This window comes from Schistocerca cancellata, chromosome 3, assembly GCF_023864275.1.
Source record: "Schistocerca cancellata isolate TAMUIC-IGC-003103 chromosome 3, iqSchCanc2.1, whole genome shotgun sequence".
NCBI classification, from domain to species: domain Eukaryota; kingdom Metazoa; phylum Arthropoda; class Insecta; order Orthoptera; family Acrididae; genus Schistocerca; species Schistocerca cancellata.
This window is the reverse complement of record NC_064628.1, coordinates 682753244-682775766: the sequence shown is the minus strand read 5'-3', so window position 1 is coordinate 682775766 and position 22523 is coordinate 682753244. Positions and strand designations below refer to the sequence as shown.

Sequence of the window (22523 nt, the reverse complement as noted above, 5' to 3'; positions counted from 1 at the left end):
AATGATGATTATGTCGAAAAGTTGTTAATTGTTCAAGCTGTAAACTGATGTAAACCATTGTAGAAATAAACAGGTCTATGAACTTATACAAAAATAAGAGACCTTACTTTTGGGGTTACCCTCGTATTATTACAGAAGGCATCTGTGCCACACTGCAAGTGGAGGTGACGGAAAGTTTAAATTGGGATGGGGAGATGGGGACGGAGGCTCAGAAGAGAGACTTATACTCTGTGATCCCATTCCCATAATTCGAAAGCAAAATGGCGCCTGTTATACAACAGCCAGTGACAGGATGAGTTTGATGACACAGAGCAGACGCGCTGCGGAAAGCGTCTCTGATGACGTGTAGACTCGATCAGGGGCGGGCACGCGCCTACTGCCTGGGGTCAGTAGATAGCGGCAGGCGTTATATAGAGACGGGCCTGCCAGGAGCCGCTACCAGAAGCGCACTGCATCCGCCGACATGGACACCCAGACAGCCTTCACTCAGCTCAACGATCTCTGCGCCGAGAGGGTAAGTTACGTGGCTCGCATTGCCACGCCAAGCTCTGCGTCTCGAAAATACGCACAGCCTACTGTGCGATGCAAACATACCTCTTGGAATTCGATTTCGAAACACCCTCACAGATTACAGCTATATGCAATACTAGGATCCGCAACCGCTACAAAAGCAACAGATAATCTCACAGGCCGGCCGTTGTGGCCGAGCGGTTCTAGGCGTTTCAGTCCGGAACAACGCTGCTGCTACGGTCGCAGGTTCGAATCCTGCCTCGGGCATGGATGTGAGTGATGTCCTTAGGTTAGTTAGGTTTAAGTAGTTCTAAGTCTAGGGGACTGCTGACCTCAGATGTTAATTCCCATAGTGCTCAGAGCCATTTTGTGGTGTGCGTACTGTAAGACCTTCGGTACACACACCATCAGATTATTTGACTTGTCGTTCTAACGAAGTAGGCGAGTGTCAGCAATATGTCTCGTAGTCTTATTGTGGCGTGTTTATCTTCTGCCGTTAGGACAGACGATAGAAATGTCACTTGCACACTTAGAGTAGCAGAGTGACGGTGACCAACTTTAAACAGAACTTGATTAATTTTCACACACATTTATTAAAATAATAAAAATCACAGACATTACGTAACTTGATTCTGGATGCTGTTTACAATTGACAATCTGAAGTTTCTTTGGTCTTGGTACGCTAATCTTATTCTCACATATCTCTGATACTTGACAAAGTGTCTATACATTTCTCTTCATGGCTATGTACAGGAATATGATAATCTTATTAGGCGCAGACTGAAACTTGACTATAGACTAATGCAGACTAATGCAGACTGGTGCAGACCAATGCATACTAATGCAGACTGACTAATCGGAGGTCTGCACACTCGTTATAATACCTCGAGCATTTGGGTATCACTGCCCGAGTGTGATCCGCGAGGAGAAAAGGTTCTACGTTAGCAGCAATCTCTTTGGCTGCGTTACGTATTAATACGCGGACCGGCGGAAGCAGAATTTGGTCCGTCTCTAAAACAGTGCCATCTTGTTTGTAGTGCGGAGACGGACGAGCGCTGCGCCTGCGCTGTTGTGCTTAGCGGGGTGCGCTCTATTGGGAAAGTTGTGTACGCGCTGACTACGCGGAACTATGTACACAACACAATTGAACCAATTTTTTTTTATAATCTCACAAGCTGCGACATCGTTTTTATGAAACAGATCTGATGATGGTCATTAAAGACCAAAACCGGTAATCTGTTAACAAAAAGTTTGTGACCATAGACGTAATGTAAAGGAAACTTCTTGCAACAGATAAAAAAGGTTAAATTCAGGCATACGCCGGCCGCGATGGTCTAGCGGTTCTGGCGCTGCAGTCCGGAACCGCGGGACTGCTACGGTCGCAGGTTCGAATCCTGCCTCGGGCATGGGTGTGTGTGATGTCCTTAGGTTAGTTAGGTTTAAGTAGTTCTAAGTTCTAGGGGACTTATGATGGTACAAATGGCTCTGAGCACTATGGGACTCAACTTCTGTGGTCATAAGTCCCCTAGAACTTAGAACTACTTAGACCTATCTAACCTAAGGACATCACACACATCCATGCCCGAGGCAGGATTCGAACCTGCGACCGTAGCGGTCGTGCGGTTCCAGACTGTAGCGCCTTTAACCGCTCGGCCACTCCGGCCGGCTAGGGGACTTATGACCTAAGATGTTGAGTCCCATAGTGCTCAGAGGCATTTGAACCAGGCATACGCCAAGGAAGTGGGACAGGACCGTTACTATTTATAATGTATTCACTTGATATGGAGGGTAATGACAGAAGATCCGTCAGGCTGTTCGCAGGCGATGTAGTTGTTTACAAGAAGGTAGCGACGCCAGAAGACTGTTCACGAAGTGCAAAGAAGACTTCCGGAGGATTGATGACTTTTGCAGGGACAGGCAGCTGAAACATAAATGGTTGGTTGGTTTATGGGGGTTGAAGGGACCAGACTACATAAATAAATGTAACGCATTCAGCACAAGAAGGAGAACGAAGCCACTACTGTACGATTACACTACTGATGACACATTCCTGGAAACGACAATTAGCGTATAATAACTAGGAGTACCGTAAAATGGTGTGAACAGAAACAGTGTTGAAATTCAAAAGAAAAAAGTGATAATTTTAGAATGAAATATGAAATTATATGATATAACAGATCTTGTCTAACTTTAAACACATGATCGGTTTTGGGACCTAGCTAATGTTTTTAAAACATAAAAAAATAAAAATTTGGTGTCCATATTCATCTCGCAAAGAGAGATTTTTTAATCTGTTTTCCAAATAAAAGTTATTATATATCAAATTATTTTATTGTAGCATTATGTTGATGAACATTGTTGTTAATATATTAAGTCACAGACGTCCTGTTTAAGAATGATGTCTTTGACTTAACTGAGTACCTGTTAATATGGGAAAAACCTTTGCCATCTAAAGAATAAATGTTACAGGCATACAATGTAGATGACATACTTTAATCACAGCATAATCTCTTTGGTTAACAACAGTGCTACGTCGGTTTTTATTTCAGCCAAATTCTTCGTCTTCTTCCGTACAAAGACACGATTACTGTTTCTATTCACCTCAAAAATTCCGGAAACACAACCGTATTATTTAAATTACGGAAACACAAGACAAATTAAAGTATACTTTTAAAACTGAATTGTTTCTATATGAAATAGGGTTTCTACGTTGTTTACAATGTACTTAAATTAAAACAATGTAATTTACATTCGAAGTAAGCAAATTCAGCTCCGCATGCTATGTTTGCGGTTCTAGGCGCTCAGTTCGGAACCGCGCGACTGCTACGGTCGTAGGTTCGAATCCTGCCTCGGGCATGGATGTGTGTGATGTCCTTAGGTTAGGTTTAAATAGTTCTAAGTTCTAGGGGACTGATGACCACAGATGTTTAGCCCCATAGTGCTCAGAGCTAATTGAACCATTTTTTTGCTATGTTTGTCATAGAGTAAACAAACATCAATTGACAGTGTCATCAGCTTTGAAATCTTCCCTGTTATACTGATTCACTACCAGCCTAGACAAACAAATCCTTAAATGATATTCTCATTTGTCTTCCGACGCGATGGCCCTGAACTGTTTTGGAAATTCCGTTTCTGGTCACTCCATTGTTCCTATTCAATTCGTCTTACGGTAACCATCCAGAGCGACCTAAATTTGAATGATCAAGTAAAAAGAATTGTAGGAAAAGCAGATTCCAGGCCGAGAGTCGTTGGAAGAATCTTAAGGAAATGTAGAACTTAATTGTTCCACGAAAGAAGCGGCTGATAATGATAGATTCTTCACTATTACTGCTCAGTCTATAAGTTTTACCAGATTCGATTGGTGGAGGACGTAGAGAAGATCCAACGAAAATCGACGGTTTTCATTACGAGATTGTTTACTTGGTGCGAGTGTGTTGTGGAGATGCCCAACAAACTCCTTTGTGAGACTTTGCAAGAGAGGCGTTGTGCATCACGGAGGAGTTTACTAATGAAATTTCGGGAGGCGAGCTACATAGTACTTCCGTCCACATACGTACCGTGAATTGACCACAATAGGAACTGTAGTGAAATTAGAGCTAATACGAAGTAATACGACATTCTTCCCATTCGCGAATGGAACAGGGAAGGGGGGACCAGGTAGTAGTTCCGGAAGAACACTCCAACTCACACTATAAGGTGACTTGCAGAATACAGATTTATATACAGATGCAGACGTTTGCCATTCCCAGGCGCAAAAGCGTTATCAGTCGTGAAAGTTACAGTGAGTGGTTGTCAGGATGTTATGAAGACGAATACTCCATTTATCTGGAGCTAACCACGACCCATCTTTCATTCGTACTACCAAACGTGCGAGGTCTGCCTTTTTAGCTTTTACAAAAGCAATGAAATAAAAACTTTTTTATTGTTTCCAGAGATACTGGCACGAAAAATTTGTACACTTTTCCATTAAGATGTTCATACATCAAAAAAATTGTTTTGAAAGATAACAACCAACAACTTCTTGAGGAGTTGAAAATAGCTGTCCACGCATTTTGTTCCATATAAGGAGAAAAAAGAAATCGTTATGTGATAAAACTTATGAATACTGGCAACGAGACATTAATTCGATGTTTTTTTTTTCAACAAATGGGGCTCTTAAATATGAAAAAATTTCGGTAAATAATATAGTTCCCATACTCAGTAAGCAGTTGACAACGAGCTGTCAAAAAGAATGGTTAAGATCTCAAATCAAGGTATCCACGATAAGTTAATTCGTCCAATAATCCCAGCAGTGCCTTAGTTTCATAGGAAGACATCAAGAAGTTTGAAACAGCTATACGAAACTGAAGTTAATCACTGGAACTACAAACATCGTGTTCGTAGATTCAACGTTGGTGCCATACCTCTTCGGTTCTGTGGCAAGAAAGACGAACCAAACCACAGTATTTTTAAAATGTGTCAGGAGTACGGAGCACTAAATAATATTGGAAACTAAACTGAAAGAATTTTGCCATCGGTTTCCAACTAGTCATCGTACCTTGTTAGCACCCACCGATATACCGAAGTACAGACTGTTATACAAGTTTGTAATCAGTGCAAACAACTCACCATTGGAAACTTGGGTTATTGAACTAGTAAAAGTTATACATTGCATACAACATTTGTATCAAATTTAGCATGATATCCAAATTATTGTTTTCTGTACTTTTAGGCAGCGTTATACTCTCTTTTAATGTAGACTGATGTGGAAAGAACCCATGTTATATAAAACAAAGAATTTATCATGTAAACTGATTGTTCCGGCGCTTCTTGGTAAAAAAAGAAACTTCATAATTATAAACGAAAAGCACGAAACTGAAGATGTCCTACAGAACTAATTTATTTTCCACATGTAATACCTCTCAAGCTGTTATTCAATACTTTTATCTTTAATTTTTTTTATTGTGATTGACAATTCAATTCAAATCGTTATATAGGCTATTAGATGTTTTAGCTCAAGTACAGCCTTCTGTTGTGTCGAATATCATTTTTTGAAAGTGTTGTCCTCTTCCTCTTCTATCTCATCGTCGCACACTCGTGCGAGCGCGCCTACACACACACACACACACACACACACACTGCATACACAAGTGCTAGCGCGGATGAACACAACATTGCTTTCTCCGATGTTAATGGCTAAAGGTTTTGTGGTTTGTTCCCTTTACATTTATTTACTGTTTTTGAAAACTATTACCACAGCACAGTTTGCACCTCACTCACCATATGTATAATATCTTTTGCGATGTTGTTCGCCAGTATTATATCTCCTCTGAAGACGATAGATAGTTGAAATTCACCGCTTCATACTGGACTTGTTAGCCGGCCTGTGTGGCCGTGCGGTTCTAGGCGCTTCAGTCTGGAACCGCGAGACCGCTACGGTCGCAGGTTCGAATCCTGCCTCGGGCATGGATGTGTGTGATGTGCTTAGGTTAGTTAGGTTTAAGTAGTTGTAAGTTCTAGGGGACTGATGACCGCAGATGTTAAGTCCCATAGTGCTTAGAGCCATTTGAACCATTTTGAACTGCACTTGTTGAACAGACTATTCAATGAAGTCTACACCATATTTATTATCTTTTCCACTCTGTATCTTAAACATTGTATGTGAAAATTAGGACTCCGATAAAATTACGTAACCTGGCTCCTGTATGTCCCTTGTAATATTGCATAATTTTGAAATCATAAAAACAAAATAATATCAAAACCAATAACAAGGTAGATGCGTGGACAAATTTCAATAGCCAATAAAAAATTTAAGAGAAGGATAAAATCTAATCTATTAATGGTCGAACTGAGTTTCTTTTCTATATCGCACTTTTTTTCCTCAACATTAAGAAATACCCTTTAGCTGAGTTTGTTAGATTTCATTTAACTGACTGTTACTTTAAAAACTATACCTGCTCCAGCTACAGTTCGCAGAGAAATATTAAGTTATAGACTTTTCTGGGCTGTGATGCTCAGCATGTTCTTTGCTAATTATACTGCAGTGACAAGGTTTTTCGTCTTTTACAGAACGGTGGGCAGGTACTGTTCGCAACTGATGACTGGTTTGCTGTGGCCGAGAACCTCATAAAGGTGAGTGGACTGGCAAGTCATGTTTTATTAAAGCAGGGTAGGAATTCCACGAGTCTTCTTGGTACTATACACATGTAGGTTATCAGTAGTAGCCCTCAGAAGCGAAGTAGGAAACGAAATGAAACTTCACGGGTTAAGAGGGTATGTGATGTTATTTCAGTGACTAAAAAAATCAAGTCAGATTTATAAACAACTTGTCAGTATTCGCGCACTTATCAGTACGACATTTCAACCACTCTAGTCTGGATGCGTGCACTGATTCGGTTGGGAAGGCTGCCATAAATCCGTTGTGTTCTCCCCTGAGGTATGTTGGTCTACAACTGTTGTAAATTGTTCTTGATGTCCTAGATACTGGTAGTGAGAGCGAACTGGCGTCCAAGCTGGTCCCACTCATGTTCTTGTGGGGAGTACCTCAACCTTATACTGACAGTTGTTAGAGATACGTGTCACGTGTGAACGAGCGTTGTCGTATTGAAAAATGGTACCACGATACAGTTGCATGAGCCATAACACATGAGGAGACAGGGTATCCGTGACGTATCGTTGTGCGGTCAGAGTTCAGTCAGTCTCTGCCAGCCGTGACCTGAAGTCATACCCGATGGCTTCGCACCCCGCGACGCCGGGAGTGATACCACTGTGTCTCTCCGAAACTTTGAAAATACGTGACCTCTCCCCAGGTCACCGACATACCCACTGACGATGGTCATCCGGGGTAGGGCAAAACTGCGATTCGTCACTGGATACAGTGTAACGCCATTCATCAGCGGTCAGTGTTCTCCGGTCGTGGCAACACTCAAAACGCTGCCGATTACGTTGTGGTGTTAACCGGAGCCTACACATGAGGCGGTAATTCCCTAATCCGTCTGCTGCTAGTCTCCGAACAACGCTGCGGGATGACTCTGAAAGTTGCAGAAGGTCCATTAATTGTACCCGGATGGCAGGCACAGCTCAGATGGAATCATCACGTGCTTGGTGCATAGACCAGCGATCCTCCCTCCTGGTGACCAGAACCCTGACGACGAGTATGCCTACCCACACATTCTCGTGCAGTCTAACATCGGGCCTCAATCACATGCGAATGCCCTACGTATCTATATATTGCACGATTAGAGCAGTCAGCCAAATGATGGCCCACAATGAAGTTCCTTTCAAGCTCTGTCAGGGGCTGATAGCACTGCCTCACATGAGTACCTGGCTTCTCTGTGCCTTCACATATGACACTGTTGGTTGATTGGTTGATTTGGGGGAGGGGACCAAACAGCTATCGGATCAGGGAAGGGTGGAGAAGGAAATCGGCCGTACCCTTTCAAAGGAATCATCCCGGCATTTTCCTGAAGCGATTTAGGGAAATCACCGAAAACTTAAAACAGGATGGCGGAACGCGGGTTTGAACCGTCGTCCTCCCGACATGTCTGACGCTGTTCACGCCACTTCAGCAGGGTGATTCACGAAGATATTCAAACGTTTTAATATGTTCTTCTACAAGTTAAACTAAAGAACAAAGTTCCTATAAACATAGGTCCACAAATGTTTAGTTACCGAGTTACGGCTAATAAAAGATTTTGCCTGAACTTGAGGAACTTCGCGTAAGATCGCCCGATTTAACACCAATGGATTTTTGTGTATGGGGATGGATGAAAGACAAAATTTATGAGGACAAAGTTAATACACGTGAGGCATTACTTGCTCGCATTATGAATGCAATAGACGAAATTAAGAACAACCCTGTGAAAGTGAAACGAGCAACAATATCTGTTCATACACTTGCAGCTAAATGCATTGACCTCGGTGGAGACATTTTTGAACATTTATTGTGAATGTATTTTGAAACTGTATGTACACTGTTCAACTTTCTTCAAACTGAGCTTTGTTTTTCCGTTTTAACACGAATTTACGTGTGCAGCGATATTAATAAAAGCATATTATCTGATACATTCATACAGTTTCAGTTAACGTTGTTACCATCATTTTTCCAAAATTGCATTCCCTACAGCTTCTGTTGAAACTTTGTGCAACTGTCTGTAATTTAAAAAACAAATTGGGCCAAGTAGTTAATAAATTAAAAATTTTACGAAATTACTTCTTTGCTTCTCTGGATGTTCTGGAAAACCACTGCAGATACGCGTCTGGGACGTGTTTTATTACATTCACGAGATCAATAACAACAAAATGAATGGAAATCGTGCTTTACTTTAACCTCGTACAGTTTTTCGATGGTTTCATATTAGCGAAGTTGCTAAAAATTTTATTAGCTGTAACTAAACATTTGTGGACCTATGTTTATATGAACTTTTTTCTTTAGTGTTACTTGTAGAACAACATATTAAAATATTTGCACATCTTCGCGAATCACCCTGTATACCCTACCAGGTCTGGTTACAGCACTAAAGGCGAACAACACTAACGCACTCTGCTGGCCGTTCTGTCACAGACACTCTTAACTAAACATCACTGTAGCCGAGGCTGCTAAAGCGGGCCTGTGCTCTGGCGCTCGACTTCGAAAGTAGCCAGTTCGAATACAAGTGACGTAAAAAATTTTCGTCATCAGTCTTTGGCAGCAGGAGGAGAAGAGGTGATCTGGTCACCAAACTTAACCGCACTGTTACACGGAGTGAAGGCACGTGGCACTTTTTGTGCTTTAATTCTGACTCTTCTCTCGTTATCATACAACACAAACGTGTCAATACACTAAACACACATTTATTACAGTCACTTACACTACAGATACACTTAAGACACAACTCTCTTATACCGCGAGTAAAGGAAGCTTTCTTGCTCATAGAAATCTATCCTTTGATATCATGTAGCCATGCGACTCTATTTTCCTTTGGTAAACGATGTATGTATGGCGAGAACAGTAGTGGATCAAACATTAAACCTTCCGGGGTATCTTATTTATTGTTTGACCATTCCAAACTTAGTATGATTCCTGTGGTCTGGACTATGTGCTCACAACACTACCTGTTTGTAACAACACGATTTTTCCTAGGGAAGGCAGAACATATTCGTTACAGGGAAGTGACTGGAGACATTGTTGATTCCAGGAGGACCCTCCAGAGTGGCGGGAAAGCGAGTTCACCGAGTGCGGCAAGTGGATGGACGGCTGGGAGACGAGGCGCCGTCGCACCCCGGGTCACGACTGGGCCATCCTCAAGCTCGGTATGTAGACCAGCAGCGAAACCAGTGTTCTGCAGAAGCGAAGGGCTTGCTTGACAAATCATACTTCTCTGTTAGCAGCGATACTTTCTCCGCCTACCAGGTGGGCCTAAATTTAAATTTTGCACGATTACCACGACGGAAAGTACATGTCTTTTCTGCGCTGCATCGTCGCTTAAAATAAGGAGCATCCAGTGTTGCAGACTTGCTCAAGTTGGCCATTCCCTTGCTGCAGGTGTTCCTGGAGTCCTGAGGGGCGTCACCCTGGACACGGCGTACTTCACAGGAAATTTCGCGCCACGTTTCTCTCTGCAGGCTGCCAACCTGTCGCGCAAAGGTAAGCGAAACAGTCCACGGAGCTAATCACGAGGAGAACACGGACAGAGCCACAACCCAATTTCCCAGAAACTTCACTCTGTGAAAGAGGAGTCAAAATAAACGAAGATGCGTCCTGGCTTATCCGTAGATACTCGACCATTTCTGAGAAAACGGCGGCCGGAGTGGCCGTGCGGTTCTAGGCGCTACAGTCTGGAGCCGACCGACCGCTCCTGTCGCAGGTTCGAATCCTGCCTCGGGCATGGATGTGTGTGATGTCCTTAGGTTAGTTAGGTTTAATTAGTTCTAAATTCTAGGCGACTGATGACCTCAGAAGTTAAGTCGCATAGTGCTCAGAGCCATTTGAACCACTTTTTGAGAAAACGGCGGTCAAAGTTTTGGATGTACTTCAGACGCCTTTTAGCGCTCGATACTCTCATCTGAAATGGTTTTACAGTGTCTAGTGTCACGGCTTCTTAATTCTGCGTCCCGTTTTACAAACCCAGTTACTGTTTTCATTCATTTTATTTTATTTTTATCTATTTTTTCTTTTATCTTCCCATGTCCGCAGAAAGTTACCACACGACTGTTTCTTATCAAGATAGGGGATACAAGGGCGTTTTCTTAATCACAAAATTACAACTGGATTACACATCGTAGAAACATTCGAAACATAGCAATTCTGAATGCCACAAATATCACGTGAAGGACGGTTTGCCACAGTGAAATTTCTAGGTAGGAATCTTACACGGGAAAGAAACATCGTTAATATTGCTGAAGATTTCACGCGTTGGCAATAATTTCACACTAGTCCAAACATAAGGGATCACGTTACAAGAAACTGGCGCTTGCAATTAATTATGGATCAAGATACTCTACAGGAATTTCAAGTAACTTTATCATTCATTTGTCGTTTTTTTAAAATTCATTCACCAGACATCCAATTCGTAGACGAATAAGGACAACGTTATTTGAGTTAACATTGGGAAACATTCGTGTGGTTTTCTTTTACGGACATGGGTAGATAAATGGAAAATAAAAATAAAAATGATCATTGTGTTTCGAACACGCGGCGCAAAAGCGTGAAGACGCGGCGCTAGCCACTGTGCCACGCTTCAACTGAACTTTTCTCTCTCTAAAAGGCACATAAAGAGAACTTGTACCGTCGTTTTCTCAGAAACTGGCGAGTGTCTGCGAATAAGCTGAGATAAATGTTCGCTTATTTTCACTTCTCTTCCACTGAGCGAAGTTTCTGGGAAATCGGGCTGTTGTGCTTTACGTGTTCCGCTTCTCAGCATATCAATATATGGCCAATGCGAAATGGGTGCAGCGACAGGAACATCAAACACTGCATATAAACTCGTCACTTTGCAACGGGTTCTTATTTGCTTTGGAATCCGTGTAGACCCTCTAATCTTTCAACAAGTCCACTGCTGAACCTTTCCCCATCCTTCTCAACTCCGACTGGTGGTCTAGTTGCAATCGTGTCTCTCTCCACATCTTCGTTACTTCGTGCCACAATGTGAATAACAAGTATTGTACGAATGTGTTGGAACACTTGCTTCTCAGAATTCCACTAATCCAACTGGATCTATGCCACAATCGTTATTCCATCTTCCTGCCTTAGAAATCATCACTTCTCAATCCAGGGAGACATGACAACATTGTAACTCTCTACTTTGTTTACAAGTATTCACTAGTTTACAAATCATCTCCACGAAAGCGAATTCATGCTTCTAAGACTCAAAGTTCATCACAACTGTAGAGATATTCTTAGGGGATTAAACGACCAACTGTGCAACATTCCATAGAAAACTTTTCTTTAGCCAATCATGTGTCGGAAACACGAACAGGTACTATGGAGGGTGTTCTACAATTTCCATTTCTATAACCTGCAGAAGGGACTTACTACGTAAAGTTTTACGCAGGAACATATGTCTGGAAACCGTTCGTTTCCATGTTACAAGGCAACATGTTACCAAGCGAACGCTTCCCACCAGAACGCACAAAATAAGGTGAAATAAAGTACTACTGGATCCCGTAACCTTCTAACCATTCACTGGCATTCTTCTTGTGACTTCAGGCGTTATTTATTGTTATCTCCAATATTCTCAACGGAGTCAGGTCTGAAGCTGTGAGTTACGGATAACAGAGGTTTTCTACTTCGATTCTTGGAAAGGAACAGTCTTAGCAAGATTAAATTTTGGGACTGATTAAACTTTTTTAATATTTTCTCTTGACATGTTCGGACAATGTTGTATGTTTAATTTAACAAACTCATGCTCTCTTTCTCCTTCTATGTGTGTGTGTGTGTGTGTGTGTGTGTGTGTGTGTGTTAATTCTCTCTCTCTCTCTCTCTCTCCCTCTCCCTCCCTCCGTCCCTACCTCCCTCCCTTCCTACCTACCTACCTACCTCTCCTCACTCTCTCTCTCTGCCTCTCTCCCCCTTTTTCCTTTCTCTCTCTCTCTCTCTCTCTGTCTCTCTCTATTCTCGTCTTTTCTGCGCTCTCATTTCAAAGGATGTTATGGAACACAACTACAAGGATATCACCTGTTCCTATTTCTGCCTCTCTCCCCCTTTTTCCTTTCTCTCTCTCTCTCTCTCTCTCTCTCTCTCTCTCTCTCTATTCTCGTCTTTTCTGCGCTCTCATTTCAAAGGATGTTATGGAACACAACTACAAGGATATCACCTGTTCCTATTTCAGACGAGGCTTGCATCCCCAACAGAGATTCTCATATCGGGAATGCAGCGACACCAGAGATGATGAAAGAAATACAGCAGCTCGACTCGCAGGTGAGTTCTGGCTTTATTTTTGTTTCAAATGTCGCAATTCTAGGAAGGGTAATAGGTAAAAAGTACTCCTTACCCTAAGATAAGTTACAAAAACCACCAATTGGCTCGTAGAGTAACAGTGTCTTATGGATCTCTATTTCGCCATTTTTTGTGGGAGCAGCTGAACTGTCACGTGAACTAGCCACGTACTAGTCGCGCAGAGAATTTCATGATACCGATAAACAGATTAAAACAGAGGTATCTTTGTCACATGTTGCAGTCATGACAATTTCAATTTTCTCTGTAAACATTCAAATTCAGTACTATAAGAGGCTGCTGTGTTGTAAAATTCCCTTATATTTCGCGAGATAAATAAAATCGTTTAAAAATAAAATTAAAGTACAAATAAATAAACAAAAAGCAGATTCATTAAATCTGAGCTCGAGGGGTTAGCAAGCTGCCTGTCGTGATTCATAATAAAGAAGAAGTGATAAAGGAGTAACAAGCCTTTTTTATTAAAAACAATCCTTTGTTCACTTTGGCTAAGAGCACCGCGTAAGGAGCCTTTACCAGGGATATGGTGAAGACATCAGCGACAATGAAGGCGGAGAAGATAGGATGCGCCAGTGGTTACAATGGATTCTTCAGTGTCCGTTGCTCTAAATCTATGTACACGTCGTTGACTGTTTAGCGTTATCTCCAGGTGTTCGATTTCGGTGACTACTGAAGTGACCTGTGTGAAATGTAAAATGCTTTAATTCACTGTAACAGCTAGAACATTGTCAAAACTCTCAATGAAAACCGATTCTCTAAATTTTCTCCATAGCTTTTCGAGGAATAATAGGCGTCTTACGTCCAGCGTAATACAACCATTTCTGTTTCCTTTGAGAAGTGCCATACCTTTCCTCACAAGTCAAGAAAACCTGTTCTGGCTGCTTAAACTTCACTTTTTATTATTTACTGGATTTTTCTATTAGTCAGCCTAATTTGTAGTAAAGATGGACAGCTGTTTCTTAGAGCACTTCTACCAAGACAAAATATAGTTACCCAGTATCTACATTTATGTATTCTGCAAATACTTTTAAATGCTTGGTGGAGGATACTTTTTATTTTTCCATATACTAAGGTTTCTTCCCGTTCCATTCGCGGATGCAAAGTGGTAAGAATGACTGCCTTTGCGCCATTGTTTTGGCTGCTATTTGCTTAAGTTCGCGGTACCTTTACGGGATACATGTTTATGTAGTTTCTGCCCTCGAAGATGGTTATTGTTGTTTCTTATGGAGCTTCACGCAAAATGTATTGTACCAGTGTCTTTTACTCAATGTCTTTTGTAGACAGACTGCAGTTTTTAAGTGTCCTATCAATAAATCGAGGATTGTCACTAGCTTTATCTACAAACGAGTCTCAATGCTTAATCCACAGATACGTTACTATTCCCAACTATTTGCATGACAGGACGGACTTTTAGTTGTGACTCATTAATGCTATAGGCAAAGGATACCATGATTTTATGTTTCATGAAGTGCACAAATTTGCATTTCTCTATATTAATAATTAGTCTAGTATTTGCAGCGAAATGATATTCTACAAAGAGCTATCTGGATATTATCACAATTTTACCATATAGAATCTTCGCATAATTTGCGAAAAGCCTAACTAATATTATGCCCGAAGTGTTAAATATATAACATGAACAGGAATGGTCGTATCACTCCTCAGGGAACACCAGATATTACTTCAGTATCTGCATCCAAGACGATAGGAAAATTTTGATCCGGTTACAGATCTGGCTAGATATACCATAAGAACCCCTTTTCTTTAGAAGGCGTTTACGTACTGAGTGAAAAGGTTTTCCTAAACTTAGAAACACTGAATCAGTCTGGTTTTCTTTATCCATGGCACTCAGGAAAGGGAAAAAATTGTATTTCAGCACCGCCAAGGGCTTCTCATAAAAAATTTCTTTATTAAATACTGATTTCGATCTTCTGATGAACCGCAGGTATGATATACGTAGTTATTTTCAGCAGTGTACAAATGGTTCAAATGGCTCTGAGCACTATGGGACCTAACATCTGAGGTCATCGGTCCCCTAGAACTTAGAACTACTTAAACCTAACTAACCTAAGGACATCACACACATCAATGCCCCAGGTAGGATTCGAACCTGCGACCGTAGCGGTCACGCGGTTACGCGGTTCCAGACTGAAGCGCCTAGAACCGCACGGCCGGCAGTGTACAGGGCAACATTCTTACTCTGGCGTCAAATAAAATAAAAGCCATCCTGCGTCACCTGCCATCAGTAGAAAAATACTTAATCTGACGGAGTAGTAAAAACGTTGCTATCTATGCTGTTGTAAATAACTTCGTGATACTTGAAGATGATAAGATGACAGAAAACTATAGTTAATAAAGAGTTATTTTATCAGCAGATCTTGGCTCTGCCTAAATTTGCTTTTTTTTTTTTTTTTCAAATATTTACGAGCAGTTTTGCGCCACCTACAAATACTCTGAGGATATTTTGTGTGAAGAATGCGAGTTAACGTTTCACATCGAACTATGTTTTGGGAACCCATCCTACTTACACCACCACTAAACCAAACGCTGCCGCTCATTATGCTGATCATAATTCACTTTGTCTTCCCGCAGCACTGGACGGAGATCGTTCCAATGACAGCCCTGAGGCCGGGCTACCCAGAAACCCGCTACAACCACTTCACCATCAACAGCGACGAGACGTGGACACACGTGAGGCTCAACATGTTCCCTGACGGCGGAATCGCCCGGCTACACCTTTACGGGGAGGCCAGGCCCGACTGGAAGAGGTTCAACATCAACAAGGTACATAAAAACCTCCATTTACTTTTTGCACACCGAACAAAAATCCTAGGAGGCATTACGCTAATAACGTACAACATCACCCTGAACTTGATAAGGACATAGGGCAGGTTCGAGAACATTTTTCCACACGAGCGACTTATTATTTGGCGTCCTTCCCCTCCTTCCCTTCCCTCAGTGTAATTTCACCCTTGTCAGTTCCCTTAGTTTCTGCTACTAATTATGAAACTCACTGTAAACTAAATCTTGTACTTGGACGACTCTGGCGCCCCTCTAGGCTTAGCCCTCCAAGCGACAGCTTGTGTCACTCGGACCTTAAACAGGTCCTGTAAGGGCCTCATTTCGGCGAGGGGAAGAGCTCATAAGTTTCTTCAGGCATGACTATCCAGTTCACTGATGATTAGAAACCAAAGAGCTACCAAACAGACGTGATGTTGATTGATACTTTTCACCCACTGTTCCTAATACTCATACCCTATATGGGATTAAGATCGGGTAATGCACTATACCAGTCGATCACCATCCAATGTCTCAGTGTTCTTCAAATGTGACTGTATGAGTCCAGCCCAGTGATTGCAGCTGTTGCCATCTTGAAAGCATACTCTTCACGATAATGTACCAGAAACGACCACCAAGAATGTTGAAATAAACTTCCTGCTTCATGTTCACGAAGACCTGAATGACTACAAAAAACAAATGCAATACATCACAGAATCTCATCTGCCCTCAACATCATCTTGCACACACTGCATGTTAAAGGTCTCATTGGGCCTTGCATTATTTGATGAGAGACAAAATCGTAATCTGTCAGACTACACAGAACACTTCGTCAGACACTGTCCAGTGTCTATGTTGTTTGGCCAATTGAAGATGTGCAGCTATATGTACCACTTTGACCAGTGACCTTTTGCAATGTACTCACTCCAAATGTACACTTAATGTAGTTCCCTTCACAATGATGATTCAGAAATTGTTTGAAATTTACCTGCAGCAATTTCTGCCAAGTTTGAAACCTCCTGTCATTGAAAAGGTGTAACACAGGTGTCCGGTTCTTGTCAGTTAGGATTTTTCTTAGACCAATTTACATGGTTGCAAGCATTACACCACTCCTTGTAGACATGATGGACAGTCTGTGTGTGGACATGGACATGACTAAATACAACAGCTTCTTTCTACCATTGTATCTTATCTCACTACTGACCCATCTTACAACATTGATACCAACTGGTACATCACACCACTTCACTGCCATGACTTCATTATGATCACATGACCATGTAATAACAGTTCTATACTATCTAAACCATTCCAAAGTGCTCAATGCAGTCTTTCAAATGGGGTGGATAAAAGTTTGATATTCATCAAATTTGCTTGGCCTGCACAGAAGCCCCATTACTTTTCCACTTCACTTTATCATTATGTTTCAAGCTTTTGGTGACAGGGAGTGCAGGTGGTGGATTTTCAACATGCCTGTGCCTACGGCACACGCCCCCTGCTGCCCTCTTCCTTGACAAATCACATGGCATTGTTCACCTCCAGAACACATGCAAAATGTTTTCCAATTGTTTCTGCCTTGTAGTGGTGGTATAAAAATACTTGATTGAAGAGTTTGACTTTCTTGTGCTTGCTGTGGGACTAAACATTAGCATGCAGCAAAAGCATTCCTTCAACACTCACCTTATCCTCTTGTTTTGAATGGGTCAACAAAGCCTTTTGATGTTTTTTTTTAGGATGTTTGACATTTTTGATTGGCTTGGAATCAAAAATCAATCAGCATGATCATTTGTCCATCACAGAAAGCACATTGCCACAACTGTTTTCACCATCTGCTACACTTTTAATTCTTTCCCATTTTAATTCTTTTCCTGTTGGAAACAGGAAAAATTATTGTAGCCATGGCAATGAAAGATTATCTTTACATGATACCTGTATCTTCTGTCAGTGCTGTGATGAGATGAGCTGTGAGGAGAGAATGTGCTTCTCATTGCTTACCAATTATAGGATTGACTTATAGTGTCCTGAAAATGTTTCATGCGGCTAAACTTGAGTTTGCAGTATAAAGTAATACACATGAAGTATATAAATATTATTACATAAATTTTTGACTTCATAAAAATACTAAAAAGAAACATTGAACCACAATGCTGTGGTTGCTCAAGCACTTGAGTATTGTTTCACTGTAAAGGTTGGCAACTGGTGACACAAAAATGTAGTTTGTCCCAATTCGTTTGATTTCATTTTATTTCTTCATCCAGGGAACATTTCATATTTTAGAAGGTTTGTTATCACAATACAATTAAAGTAAACAGCTCAAAATATTCAATCTCTATTGACTGAAGACTTGGTAGTTGATGTATGAAGAAAATATGCACATATAATAGTAGACTTAAAAAATTGATAAAGGAAATAGTAACTAGTGTTTTGGGGAACAGGAATGTGTTAATAAGAATAATGTTCATTAAGTTCATTACCCTTGGTTACACAAGATCCCATTTGTTCTATATTCCCACAGCAAAGAAAGTTATATAACACTCTGACGGATAGTAGTTTGCAGTAGAGATAACTTCTCCATTGCTTATTCATAATTACAAAGCCTAGCTTATGTACTTTTGGTAATATATGTGTACTTTCTTTTGTAGCTGGTAGATCTTTTGTTGATGAAAAATGGTGGTGTTTGCCTTGGGTATTCAGATGCTCACTTTGGTCACCCAAGGAACATAATTCGCCCTGGTCCGGGTATCAACATGGGAGATGGTTGGGAAACTGCTAGGCGATTGGACCGACCTCCTGTACTGGAAGGTAAGCAAGTTTACTGAAGTAGTCCTGAAAATTATTTTAGTGGTTCAGTGATTCATTGCCGTATCATGATTCATCAATAGGGAGAATCCAGGAAATACAGATTGAGTCAAAACATTAACAGCGGCTGTTATGATATGACTTATTTGTCAACTGCTGTTGTCAAACTCCATTAACACTTCAAAGATTGCAAATTAGTGTCTTATCTATTCATCAGAAAATTCATAATTACAAAAATATTATATTTCTAGTTATACTATGTACCCTTTCTGCATGTACTAGAAAAAACTCTACTTTGAAATTTTCATGGCTTATCAATATTTACAAATAATTTGTATATTCTGCATCTTTGAATTTTATCCATGGTGTAGAATTATTTCTCATAGTAGTCATCATCAAGATATTGGAAAGTTCTGGGTGAATACAAAAAACTGAAGGAACAAAGATATCCACTAACAATATAGTTGAGGTGACAGCAGGCTGTGTGTGTGTGTGTGTGTGTGTGTGTGTGTGTGTGTGTGTGTGTGTGTGTGTGTGTGTGTGTGTGTGTGTTTCTGTTTGTTGTGGCTCTGTTATCACCAAGAAATGACACTGTTCAAAAGCTTAGTGACAGTTTATCCTGGTGTATTTGCATGTTGACAGATCAGTGCCTCAACTATATGGTGAGTGGTTACCTTCAGTACTTCCATTACACAGTAATTACAATGAACAGATGAAATTATATCTTAATTGTAGCAGTTGTTTTTTGCCTTGTTGACTGATAATCGCTAATTATGATCGCGTTTCTTAAGTTCCCTGTTCAAGTAGTCAGTATAAATCCTATGATGTATTACTCATCAGTATCTTCAATCTACAGCCAACAGTATAGATTCCATGAGCTATTTATCAAACTATTGTTTCATGATATTTCACTTTATTACTGCTTGATATAATGCTAGTATCACTGTAAATGTTTTTCTGAAATATTGTGCTCCTCTTGAAAGATGTGAAAGTTATTGCCTTCTTACAACAGCTAATCAGCTATTATACATTAGTTGTTTAGATACACATCTTAGAGATCATTTCTAAAAATTTTCTTTTGAAAGTCTCCCTTAATCATTTACAGTATATTATGGATGTGTATTATTTTTGTGTTTCAGAGGATACTCAAGGAATACTTCAAGTACCAGGATGTGAATGGGCCATTTTTCGCATGGGCCATCCTGGAACTATTGGCATGGTTGAAGTTGACACAGCTCACTTTAAAGGCAATTACCCAGATTCAATAAGGATAGAAGGGGTATATTTTGATCATCAAGTGGAAGATACTGATATGTGCGAGAACAACAACATACCGTGGAAGACACTCCTTCCACTTCAAAAGGTAAAAACTTTACTATGCTTTTATCATTGACTTCAGAAAAGTTCATCTTATTAGAGGTACAATATTCTTACTGTTCTCAGTCCACTATAAATGACTAAGTAATTTACATACAGTTCTTCATAAATCTCACTTAGTGACAAACTTTCATATAATTTTACTAATGCCCTCTGCATTCATATCCAACATCTTCTAAAAAAGAATACATAACTCTTTATCAACAGACAGAAATTTAACACATAAGTCCTACTTACGTTTTAGAAGTTAATGCTGAGAAATATACTGCACTTCTTTGTCAATGACTTTAACCTTCTTACAGTTTTCTTGTAATGCCAAAATTCCTTTAATATGCTGTTGTTTATGATTCATTTACTTTATTCACTGTCTTTCACTTAATCTGAGTGCCAGCTCTTAACCATTCATGACAATCATACGTCAAAAGAAAGATGGGTATGTAGAAGAATATCTCAGCTAGCTTCATGGATAGATTACTTATGTAAATAGAGTACATGCATCCATTATGCAATTCTTCACAACTTCTCCCTTTACATTTTTTGAAATCCTGGTGTAATTTTCATGAGACATTGGCAATAGATGTCAGCATCTATGTTATATTTTTGAAAAACACTCTCTAAAGAAGGAAGACTCACTTAAATCTATGAAAATACTCATTTAGCCTGAAAATCACTGCACACAAATCAGCTAACTCGCAATTCCAGACACTACAATTTATGAATAGGTAGTTGGATTGGCCTGCACTGAGGTTAGTAAAAGTTCAAGTGAAGAACAATCTGCAAGCACTAGTATGTAACAAAATAAGAATATGGAGAAATATAGGGATGGATTTTTGGAAATATTACACAATTAAACATTTGTCTGTGTGGACAGCATGCAGCTGATGCGATGAGATCTGATATCTTCTCTACTTCTTTTACACAGATATTTTGTGAATTTCAGGATATGTACATTAATTAATTTCTGCATTTCCCAATGAACTGACAGTACTTTCACATCCAAGCAATTTTTTTAAAAGCAATTTCATTTTCTATCAAAATGAAGTTTCATATAGTACTCATAAACACAGCATTGAGAAAAATACCACTACTTTGTTAAAACCTGTGGAGATCTGGATACAAAGTACTTTTCCATTTTCATGTTGCTGATCTGGATGTACCTGATTGTTAACAATGACATCTAAAGAAGTTGATGTAGTATAACTCTATAACTTAGCAAGTATTTCCATTTGGTATGTTTTCTAAAGAAGCTGGAAACAGTTTTAATAAAATTTGTACCCTTAAGTGGAGCATAATTATCTGTGATGAATGTAATGTTGACTCTTTGTCAGATAGTAGCAACTGAGGGTATCTGAGTTCTTGTTGTCTAGCTTTGGATTATTTTCACAAGTAAAACTCCCTACAGTAATTGAAAGCTGTAGTGAAAGAGTGATAGTTTATTTCTAGTACAGTGTACAGATTACATTTCTGTAATTTTATTGTTTCCTTTAAGTATATCTCAACTTTTATTATACCCTCATTCTTGATGGAATATAATGAATGACTGAATCCCTACACTCGTACATTAATTTTTGTTTATAAATTACCAGTATTCTGTAGCTGTAATAACATTAGTAACATGACAAATGCTTTTTTTTCTTTCAGCTATTTCCACATAAACAACACTTGTTCTCAAAGGATCAGCTGAGATCAAAAGGTCCGTTCACTCACGTTCGTGTCACCATTGCACCTGATGGAGGTATAAGCCGTCTTCGTCTGTGGGGCTATGTTGAGGTGTAGACCTGCAGATTAGAAGTTTAGTTATTCTGAGACTGTGATACATACATCATTTCATGAGGCTACACTAAATATTTAATAAGATTTCAATTATGAAAGTTTCCCTAGTTTCAACTGAGATATTCAGCTTATTTTTGTTGTTGTGATTGTTCATCTGTCATGGAATTAAGAAAAAGGAAGAAAATTGATGTCTAGTAGAACCCCAGTGAGATTACCAATCTTCTCAGATAAAACAAGAATGTTTTGGCATGCTCCAATCATAAATGAAAGAGGCTTCAGACCAGAATATGGCACTTCTTCACATGAATTTGAACTTCAGGAAGCCTTCACTGCTTCATTGTTACTATCTAGTCATAAATTGTAAATGGCTGTGTGTAAAGATTTTATATTGCAAATTATAATTTATTATATGACTTTTTTAGTTAATGGTAATATTTAAGTAATTTAAACCTTGTAAATATGGAATGTAAATAAAATTAAATTTATTGATAAATTAATGATTTTTTTTTATTTTTTGCGTATGGTATGCTTTTCCTTTCTCACTTAGTCAAATGTCTTTAAGTCACTATGGATTAAAATATTTCAGTGCTGCTAATATAAGGAAACAAAAGTTAAATCCAACTGTTATACTGCGTACACCTCCTCATATGTGCAGAGATTCTTATGAAAGAATTAACTAATTATTCCAATATATGAAAGCGAGTAGTTGTCAGCACCAAAGCTAATTACTGCTTCCAGATCACATCCGCACACTGGAAACTACTGTGAGGTGCATGGCTGAGAGAAATTCTAATTGTACTACATGTTGGGGTTCTTTTTTGTTTCATTCAATATGGGGTAGGAAAAGAAGGTTGCTTAAATAGTTCTCTACATGCTG

At 39.8% G+C, this 22523-nt stretch overlaps 1 protein-coding gene across 1 annotated transcript; it reads left to right on the top strand.

Annotated features, from left to right (window-relative positions):
* Positions 1-443: 443 nt before the first annotated feature.
* LOC126175664 (probable inactive allantoicase) lies at positions 444-22143 on the top strand. Its single transcript, XM_049922573.1, has 9 exons — positions 444-514; positions 6559-6621; positions 9666-9780; positions 10013-10114; positions 12798-12886; positions 15512-15703; positions 18340-18499; positions 19636-19859; positions 21515-22143. Exons 1-9 carry the CDS (start codon positions 464-466, stop codon positions 21647-21649), a joined length of 1131 nt encoding a protein of 376 aa, XP_049778530.1. The 5' UTR covers positions 444-463; the 3' UTR covers positions 21650-22143.
* Positions 22144-22523: the final 380 nt, after the last annotated feature.